Below are 10,076 nucleotides of genomic sequence, written 5' to 3'. Positions count from 1 at the left end.
ACTAAGTGCTCGTTCTCGGTGGCCACGTGGCAAGTGACGCCACATCATGTGCCACATCACGTGATGCGCTTTAAGTGACGTTACGCTTTCCTTGCTTAATCTTGTGACACGTGTGTGCATCAACGGCTAGCGTGAAACGTCGTTTGCGTTTCCCTTATTCAAAACTTACGCGCCTCCACTGTTCCATTATCTTCTCCAACACGTTTCTCTGCAACTTTCGAACCCTCCCACTGTGATTTGTCTTCTCCATTCCCAGGGTACCAGGAACCGTTCGCGATCACGACAAGGTACCCCCTTTCTTCCTCTATGGCATATTTAAATAGTTTTTACCGATTGCATTGCTCAAAAACTGCGTTGTGCATACATCATGGGTCATTTTTTCCCTTTCCCGCACTGTACCAAGGCTTCTTCTGGTTTTTCTGCGTTTCACTTCTTCTTCCCCTTCGTCGTTTTCATTCCTCTACCTCCTTCGAACCATAGCGTTTGCTCCCTTCGTCTTCCTCTTGTTTTTACTGATTCCTTACCTTTTCCCTTCTCCATTGTAGTTACAGACAATGGCTCGCACCAAAACTACCGCGCGCCTTGCCTTGTCTTCGGGTGCACAGCCTTCCGCTAGTGCACCTTCATCGCTTTCCACGAGTGCCACTCCCTCGGCGGACACACAGCCCCAGGCGACGCTCGCTCCAGAGGACTATGCGCAAGCGTATAAGTGGGCTCCCCTCCACCTACTCGCCGAAACGTCCAGCCAACTCCCAACCGATCATCTCGCCACCCTGCTGAAGGGTGCTGATGACGAGCCTTCACGCGCCGTCGATAGAGAAGACGACCGGAACCTAGGCGTGCGCATTCCCCCCCCAGGCATGCCTATCTGCGTAGATGATAGGGTCACCAATGGGGTGCCCTTCACATTCATCTACTCGGCGATCTTTAAGAGGCTGCGCCTCCGCCTACCCTTCACCTTCTTTGTGAAGGAGCTCCTTACTGAGCTAAACGTTGCTCCTTGCCAACTTCATCCGAACGCTTGGGGCTTCATCCGCGCGTTCGAAATATTGTGCAACCATTTCGGGCACCCTCCATCATCCGACGTCTTCCTCTACTTCTTCGAGGCCAAGAACCCAGGTGATAGGTCGTGGGTTAGCCTAAACGGTGTGACAGGGAGGGTGATCCTGGGTCTGTACCAGCAGTCTTTCAAGGACTGGAAAGGCAGGTTCTACATGATCACTTCCAACCGACGCAGCCCCTCCCTTCTCGAGGGCTTTCCCTTCTACTGGGTTCCTAAGGTGGAGTTTAGGAAGCCCAGAGGCTTGGAGACCATGGCGCCATACGAGCGCGAGCTGTGTGGCCTCCTCTCTGGCTTGGGCGCCAAATTTGGTTCGTCCACCATAATCAAGCATGAGTTCGACGCTGAAAAGCTCGAAAGATACATCGGTTTGTTTCCTCTTTTCCTCATCTACCTGCCCCTCATGCACATACTTGCTAACTGCTTTTCTGTGCTTTGAATTGTTTCTTTGAACTCGGTATGCTAACCCTTCACCATGTTGAACTGATGCAGACATGACTTCTGACAAAGAGAGGCGGCAAAGGCTACTGGAGCCCCTATCGAAGTGGAGGCGACCGCCGAGCCCCTTCGCGCTTCCCCCATCTCGGTCGCGCCAGCTGAAGGGCATGAAACTAGGGGTGACAAGAAGAGGAGACGGTTGGTGAAGGCCCCTACTACCGTCATAACCGTTGAGGTGGAGAGCTCCGGGTCCCCTTTAGTCCAACGGAAAAGGAAAGGAACCGAGGGCCCTAAGGGCGATGCCAGCCCGCTCCCTCAGGCTCATGCATCCCCCGAGCGCCCACATCACCAGCCCCCCTTTCCTCCCCACCCCCAGCAAAGTCAGCCCCACCTACCCAAGCAGCTGGGAGTGGGATCGTGCGTTCAGAGGAGACCCCTCACCCTCTGTCATCACCGCGTCCCCAAGGCTCCGCCACCACCACTGAGGGTGGTGGAGAGAGCTCCTTCCGAGTGACGGGCCCTAGCGCCGAGGGACTTCCCAAGGTTCTCCGCCTGACCAAGCAGCTGCTGCAAAACCAAGAGCTGATCAAGTGGAGCTCCAGTGAGTTGGACCTTCATCTGGCCCGTCAGATGGTGCTTTCACTGGAATTCTCCACGCAGCATCGCCGCCTCGAGAAGTTAGAGGGTAGGGTGAAGGAACTGCTTGGCCAACAGGAGTCGCTGCAAAGTGACTATGAGGCTTTGCAAGACACCAACAACATGCTGAAAAAGATGTTGGAGGAGACCCAAATGGCGCGCGTCCAACAAATACAAGAGACTATCAAAACTGAGATGCTGATGGGGGACGCCGTTGCCACTCTCGACTCCCAGCTGATGGAGACGACGGGTAAGGCCGTCCAACTCGAGGCTGAGACCACTTACATGCGTCAACAAAACGCAAACCTGACGGAGGCCCTCGCCACGAGTGCTCAGAAACTCAAAGATGTCGAGTCAGCCATTGCCACCTTGACCACCGAGAAGGCTGCGCTCGAGGCCGACAAAGCTGGGTTTGAATTTGAGAAGGCCAAACTATGGGAGGAGGCGGCCGACACCTTTACTGAAGGTTTTGACTTTGCTATCGAGCAACTCAAGTGCGCCTTCCCAGAGGTAGATCGCTCCCAACTATCCATAAATTTCGAGGTGGTGGATGGCAAGATTGTCCGCCCTTGATGTGGCCCTCTTTATTTGCTTATGAACACTCGTGTAAACTTCGACAGTATATACTGAATTTTCTTTTCCTGCCATTGCTTGTTTGATTGTGTATTTCTTCGCTTTTATCCCTTGCTATGCGCGATTAACTGTTAAACCTAAACGAGCTCGATTCCAAACCTTAACTGCGTTTGAACCGCTTTTTCCTCTAACTTCGATCACACGAGTGACCTTCGATGACTTGATCTGACGTAAGAACTTGTCTGAAACTTTTTTAACAACGCCTCGACTGCCGATAACCGATCAGGTTTGTCGCTCTAGCGCTAAATGCATAGAGGACTCTACCACCAATCAGTGTAAGATGATACCTTGATATCGAGGGGAAGAGTGTTTCGCGACAACCCCTCTTGCCTGCCCCAAGGTCATCGAACTTTGGCACTTCGGGTCGTACCTCCACCTTCTCACTCTTGGGGTGAGAAAGGGTTTGACTAAGAGTTCTACCGTGCCAATATTGATGCTGTGCCACTTGGGTAAGGGTGTTTCTCGAAATCCTCCCTTCCCTTCTTGGGCTTACTAGCACCCCTGGCATTTCAAACCTTAGCCGCCCGGACTCACGCCTGGGGTGAGGAGGACTTTAAACCGGTTGCCACACTCGCGCCTGGGGCGAGGGAGGCCCAATCGACCACCCGCGCTCGCGCTGGGGCGAGGGGGGGGGGATTTTAACTTTGAACTATGCAAACTCTTGTACTGATAACTTCTTTTTTATTCAGTGGCCTCATTAAAACCCTCTCTTGGGGAAAAAGAGTGCCCCCTGAACTGGTCAAATTGTTTATACTAGCGCGGGAGCACAACTACTTTACAATTTCAGCTAAAATAGAGCTTCAGGTGCGTGGCATTCCATGTCCTGGGGATCGCCCCTCCATCCAAGGCCTCCAGCCGATAAGCACCATTCTCCAACGCCTCCACCACTCTGAACGGGCCGGTCCACTTGGGGGACAGCTTATTCCCTATCTCGTGCTGGTGTGCTTTCCTCATCACCATATTTCCTTCCTGGAACTGCCTCAGCCTCACCCTGGAATTGTGCCTTCGTTCCACCCTTCTCCTTACAGCTTCAGCGCTGCCCTGGCTTCTTCTCGCACTTCGTCCAAGAGATCTAAGTTCACCTTTCTTTCCTCATTGAACTTCTCAGCCACGAAACCTAGAAATCTTGGTGAATTTTCTTGTATCTCCACGGGAATCATAGCGTCTGACCCATAGACCAAACTGAAGGGTGTCTCATGGGTGCTAGATTGCGGTGTGGTGTGGTAGGCCCATACGATCCTGGGAACTTCTTCCGCCCACGTTCCTTTGGCCTTTTCCAGCCTTCTCTTCAGCCCTCTGAGCAGCACTCGGTTGGCCGATTCCACCTGCCCGTTTGTTTGAGGATGTTCTACCGAGGCGAACACCTGCTGTATTCCCACCTCCTCGCACAGGCTCCTCAGCTGGTGACTTGCAAACTGGGTGCCATTGTCGGAGACCAGACGCTTGGGCACCCCAAAACGGCACACAACGTTTTTCCACACAAACTGTCGAACCTTGTGAGCGGTGATCTACGCTACCGGCTCTGCCTCTACCCACTTCATGAAATATTCGATGGCAACGATCAGGAACTTCATCTGCCTGATCGCCAGGGGAAAAGGCCCCAAGATGTCGATTCCCCACGTGTGGAACGACCATGGGTTGTGAATCGACCTCAGCTCTTCGGGGGGCGCCTTGTGCCAATCTGCATGTTGCTGGCATTGCTTGCATCGCTGGGCGTAGCCCACGCAATCTTCCCTCAGCGTTGGCCAATAATACCATGCACGAAGGACTCTCCCTGCCAGGGCGCGACCACCGACGTGGCTCCCACATATTCCCTTGTGGAGCTCCGACATGAGCCTCGTGCACTGCTCTCCGTACACACACACTAACACCGGATGGGTGAACCCAAATCTGAAGAGATCCCCATCGATGAGAGTGAATTTGCTCGAGCTCTCTTTATCCTTTTTGCCTTTGCCGGCTCTGGCGGAAGCACCCCATTTGCCAAATACTGCTGGTATGGTGTTATCCACGTGTCAACCCTCCCAGCGGCGTCAACTTCCATCACCTCATTGGATGCCATCGGTCGCGCCCTCACCCTCGGTGCTCTTAAGGTTTCTTGAGTGAGGGACCGATGACTGATCGCTATACGCTCCCTTGATTTGCACACCTGCAACACCTGGTTGTCTGTGACGAACGCGCGAGGCACCTTTAACGTCTCCTGGATGACGGTCCTCTGCCTTCCCCCCTTGCCCGAGCTGGCTAGCTTGGCGAGCAAGTCAGCTCTGGCATTTTGTTCTCTCGGCACGTGAATCAACTCAAACGCCGTAAAGGACGCCTTCAAGGTGCGCACGTACTCGAGGTACGCAACCATCTGCGGGTCTTTGGCCTGGAACTCTCCCGTTACCTGCCCAGTGACCAACAGGGAATCGGTTTTGGCCATTAACCTTCTCGCACCCATCTCCCTTGCTAGCAACATCCCGGCGATCAGGGCCTCGTACTCCGCCTGGTTGTTGCTGGCTTTGAAGGCGAAACGCAGGGACTGCTCGATCAGCACCCCGTTCGGGCCTTCCAGAATGACCCCCGCGCTACTCCCTTGCTGGTTTAAGGATCCGTCCACCGATAAGACCCATTGGAAGACCGATCCCTCTGGTGATGCAGCGCCCGATGACAATTCAACGACGAAGTCCGCAAACACCTGCCCCTTGATCGGTCCTCGGGGTTCGTATCGGATGTCAAACTCGGATAATTCTACGGCCCACTTCACCATCCTTCCCGCCACGTCGGGCTTTTTCAGCACCTTCTGGATTGACAAATCAGTCATTACCACAACCGTGAAGCTGTGAAAGTAGTGACGCAGCCTTCTCGCCGAGAACACCACTGCCAGGGCTGCCTTCTCCAGAGCCTGATACCTTACCTCAGGGCCTTGCAGCACCTTGCTCACAAAATAAATAGGTCTCTGGACCTGGTCCTGCTCCTGGACCAGGACTGAACTGACCGCCCTCTCCGTTACAGCGAAGTACAAACGGAGAGGGGTGCCCATCTGTGGCTTGCACAGCACCGGCGGGCTTTCCTGATACGCTTTCAGCTTAACGAACGCCTCCTCACACTCCTCGGTCCAAACGAACCTGCTGTTCCGCTTGAGACACTGGAAGTAAGGATGGCCCTTTTCCCCTCCAGCAGACATGAATCGCGACAATGCCGCCAGCCGGCCGGTGAGTTGTTGCACCTCTTTCACCGACGCTGGGCTCCTCATTGCCATGATCGCCGCACACTTCTCGGGATTCGCCTCAATCCCTCGCTCCGTTAAGAGGAAACCCAGAAATTTTCCTGCTTCCACACCGAAAATACATTTCTTCGGGTTGAGCTTCAAACCATATTTGGCGATCGTTGTGAAAAGCTCCTCCAGATCAGCGACATGCTGCTCCTTCCCTCGCGAGGTGACCACCATGTCGTCAACATAGGCCTGCACATTCCGACCCAGCATCGGCGAGAGGACCCTATCCATCAATCTCTGATAGGTTGCCCCCGCGTTCTTCAACCCGAACGGCATTACCTTGTAACAGTAGCAGGACCGCTCGGTCATGAACGCGGTCTTGCACTCGTCCATCGGGTGCATCCTGATCTGGTTGTAACCCGAGAAAGCATCCAAGAAACTCATAAGCTGACACCCTGACGCACTATCCACCAGGGTGTCGATGTTAGGTAGGGGATAGGAGTCTATGGGGCATGCTTTGTTGAGGTCGGTGAAATCCATGCACATCCTCCATTTGCCGCTTGATTTCTCAACCAGCACCACATTGGCCAGCCACTCCGGGTACTGGATTTCTCTAATATGTCCCGCAGCCAAGAGTTTGTGGGTTTCGTCGTGGATCACCTGTCTCTTTTCCTCATTGAACGTCCTCCTCCTTTGGCGCACCGGCCGGACCTGAGGGTCCATTGCAAGGCGGTGGCATAGGAAGTCCGGGTCAATACCCAGCATGTCCGAGGCTGACCATGCAAACGCACCCAAGTTCTTCTCGATGACCCCGGAGATCTGCCGTCGCGTGCCCTCGTCGAGCAGTCCTCCCAGCTTGAACCTTTTCCCCATGATTTCCGTCTCTACCCATCCCTCGGTCGGGTGGGGCTTTCTTTCGCTGGCGATGACCACCCTCGCAATCCCAGATTCGCGAGGTGCGACCTCTCTCGCTCCGTCGGCTTCATCCTGGGCACTTCCCGTGCCCCCGAGCCCTGCTTCCTCCATCTCCACATCGCCGCTCGTGCCTCTCACCAACGTCGCGACTTCCGCTCGTCCTTCGTCCGACCCTGGTGGTGGCGTCGTGGTAACATGGCACACGCCTCTCCGCTGCTTGAGACTGTTTTCGTAGCAGTGGCGAGCTTCTTTTTGGTCTGATTTTATGGTAATGACTACCCCTTCCATCGAAGGGATCTTCAGCTTCATATGCCTCGTCGAGGGTACAGCCCCCAACCTGTTGAGTGTTGGTCTTCCCAACAGTATGTTGTAGGCGGACGGGGCATTGACCACCAAATATTTAATCTTCTCGGTGCGGGCTGTGGTACCATCCGTGAATGTGGTCCTCAGCTCCACATAGCCCCGCACCTCTACCTGGTCCCCTGCGAAACCATACAAACATCCCGGGTATGGCTTCAGATGGTCGGGGGACAACTGCAGCTTGCTGAACGTCGGCCAGAACATCACGTCTGCCGAGCTTCCCTGGTCCACGAGGACCCTGTGCACCTTCCTTCCCGCCGTGACGAGGGAGATGACTATTGGGTCGTTGTCGTGAGGCACAACGTCCCGGAGATCGGGTTTGGTAAAGATAATGTCAACGTCGGGGGAGTGATCCTCCTCCGCCGAGTCGACTACCATCACCGACCGCGCGTACTTCTTTCTCTAGGAGACCGTGCATCCTCCCCCAGAGAATCCTCCCGAGATCGTGTGCACTTCCCCGTGCACTGGTACCTCGTGCTATGGGTCCCCGTTGGGGCCCCCGATGCCTGATCACCTTGTGGCTCCCGCAAGTAATCGTTTAGAAAACCGCTTTTCACCAACTCCGCGAGTTGGTGTCCCAACGCCAAACACGTGCGGAGGGGATGGCCATAAGCTTTATGAAACTCACACCATACATCTTTCTCTCGTCCCAGCACCCTGTCAGTCTTCTCTGGTTCTCGCAGCCTTGCTGCTATGGCTGGAATGGCGATCAGTTCCGCCAGCTCCACCACGAAATCAAACCTGGGGGGCGCATTGCTCTCCCTCGCGCGCCCTCCATTCTGGTCCCTTCGAGGCTCATAAGGGCGAGGTTTTCCCTGAGCCCTCTTTTCCTCCTTGGCCTCATGCACCCTCATTGGCTGCTGAGTCCTGCTGGGTCCTGCGCGCGACTTATTAGGGATCGCGCTCTCCCGTTTCTCAGAAACTGCTGTTTCTGCCGCGATGTGCGCCACAGCACGACGCCTAACCTCCGCGAACGTGCTGGGGCGATTCCTGATCAGGGATTCACTAAAGGGCCCCGCAAGAATCCCTCTCTTGAACGCATGTACCAGCATGTCCTCGTCCTTGCTGGGTAGCCTTACCACCTGAGCCCCAAAACGGCAAAGGTAGTCCCGGAGGGACTCCCCTTGGTTCTGGCGCACGTCAAAGAGATCGTACGACACCACAGGGGGTGTCCAGTTGACAAAATACTGCTCCATGAACAGCTTCGAAAATTGTTGAAACGAAGTGATGTGGCCCTCCGGCAAGCTTACAAACCACTCCATCGCAATCCCGCTGAGGGTGCTCATGAACAATTTGCAGTATACGCCGTCAGGTGCGCCTCGGGGTCCTCCACCCCTGTAAAAGAGGCCTTCACCCCCACCAAGCCTGGTGGTACCACTGCACCCATGATCTCAGATGAAAATGGCATGGGGAAGGTCTTGGGGGGAGATGGTGGCGGCGCCACCCCTTCCTCCGCCATTCCCTCCCTCTGCGCCCGTAAAGACCTGCGCAGCTCCTCATTAACCCGGTTCAAATCTTCATTTCGTCCTTGTGATGCAGCCAAGTCCGCTTGCATCCTTTCTTGTGCCATTCTTGACGCCGCCATGTCATCTTGTAGCCCTCGCATCATCTCCAAGACTTGTGCCATTGTTACAGCCCCTTCCTCAGCTGATGGCGCAGGTGAAGATTGCCTTGTCTTCCTCATTCTTTCAGCAAAGAGTCTAAAAAACGAATGAAATCTAACAGCACAGTGGATGGGATCACAAATTCACACGGGCCCCACGGTGGGCGCCAAATGATCTTGCCGATGTCTTGTCCTTTGAATGCTTCGCAACGTCTAACTCAGCCTTCCGTAAGTCAGCGAACAAAACCACCAAAGAGTAGTTCACTCTGTGATCTCTGTGAGGACAGTGTTCTCTGCAAATTCTCTCTCTTCTCTCTGTGCGAAAACTAGCCACTTATCCGTATGAAAAGCGTACCTTAGAAATGAGCGTGGTACCCCTTTATATACCTTGTCACACCCCTAAGTTATTCGCGTACAAAGTAACTTAACGTGTTTCATATGTTGGGTGTCTCGGGCAACCTCAATGTGAGTACCAGGTGCGGTTTGGACCAGCGCGCATACCAGGTATTCCCTGTCGTGTGAACGATCACCCCTTCTGCCCACGCACGCCATGGGCTACAGAGTGCCGACCGACTGCCAGCTTCCTCAGACCACTCTTGTGCACGATACTGAAGGGCGTACGACTTCTCTGACTCCCGACGCCATGCCACACAAGGCTCGGCTGCAGCGCTCTCCCCGGGAATCCCCTCTCGTTCCCAGCTTAGCTGTGCGTGACACCACGACCGATCAGCCTCGTGGCTCACCTAATCGATGATCGCGCATTCCCTCTGATCACCGATCTCCGCCTGATCGCTCTCTTCGAGATGCATCAGCTTCCCTGGCCCACGTGTCCCACTAAGTACGGCCCACGTGGCCATCAGTCGCTGACGTCACCCTAAACTGTGACCGACCGGATCATTTGTAAATTCTGGTGTTGTAAGCCAAGGAGTGTTGTGTGCTCTAGATGTTGTCAAGATCAACATTCTTGGTGTGTGCTGAGCCAAAGGAAGTGTGTTTCTTAAGGGGTTCAAGGTCACTTCTTTGGTGGTTTTGTATGTAATCTGTATTTGATTGCTTAGTGGATTGCCTAGTGGATTCTGGGGACTGGATGTAGCTCTTGGTTTAAGAGTGAACCAGTATAAACTTTTTGTGTATCTCTTTCTTCCCTTAAACTCATTTAAATTCAATTGTTGTTGATTTGCTGGTATAAACAACCGATTGTTTCAAAGAAACAACCGATTGTTTTTATGGTGCTTTGC

General features: G+C 54.1%; 2 protein-coding genes across 2 annotated transcripts; both read right to left on the bottom strand.

Annotated features, from left to right (window-relative positions):
* Positions 1 to 4,631: 4,631 nt before the first annotated feature.
* Positions 4,632 to 7,613, bottom strand: LOC137838501 (uncharacterized). Its single transcript, XM_068647745.1, has one exon. The coding sequence runs from the start codon at positions 7,611 to 7,613 to the stop codon at positions 4,632 to 4,634; it is 2,982 nt and encodes a 993-aa protein (XP_068503846.1).
* Positions 7,613 to 8,497, bottom strand: LOC137838499 (uncharacterized). The gene has a single exon (XM_068647744.1). The coding sequence runs from the start codon at positions 8,495 to 8,497 to the stop codon at positions 7,613 to 7,615; it is 885 nt and encodes a 294-aa protein (XP_068503845.1).
* Positions 8,498 to 10,076: the final 1,579 nt, after the last annotated feature.

Source organism: Phaseolus vulgaris, chromosome 4 (genome assembly GCF_000499845.2).
Source record: "Phaseolus vulgaris cultivar G19833 chromosome 4, P. vulgaris v2.0, whole genome shotgun sequence".
NCBI classification, from domain to species: domain Eukaryota; kingdom Viridiplantae; phylum Streptophyta; class Magnoliopsida; order Fabales; family Fabaceae; genus Phaseolus; species Phaseolus vulgaris.
The sequence above is the reverse complement of the archived record's forward strand: the minus strand, read 5'-3'. Positions and strand labels throughout refer to the sequence as shown.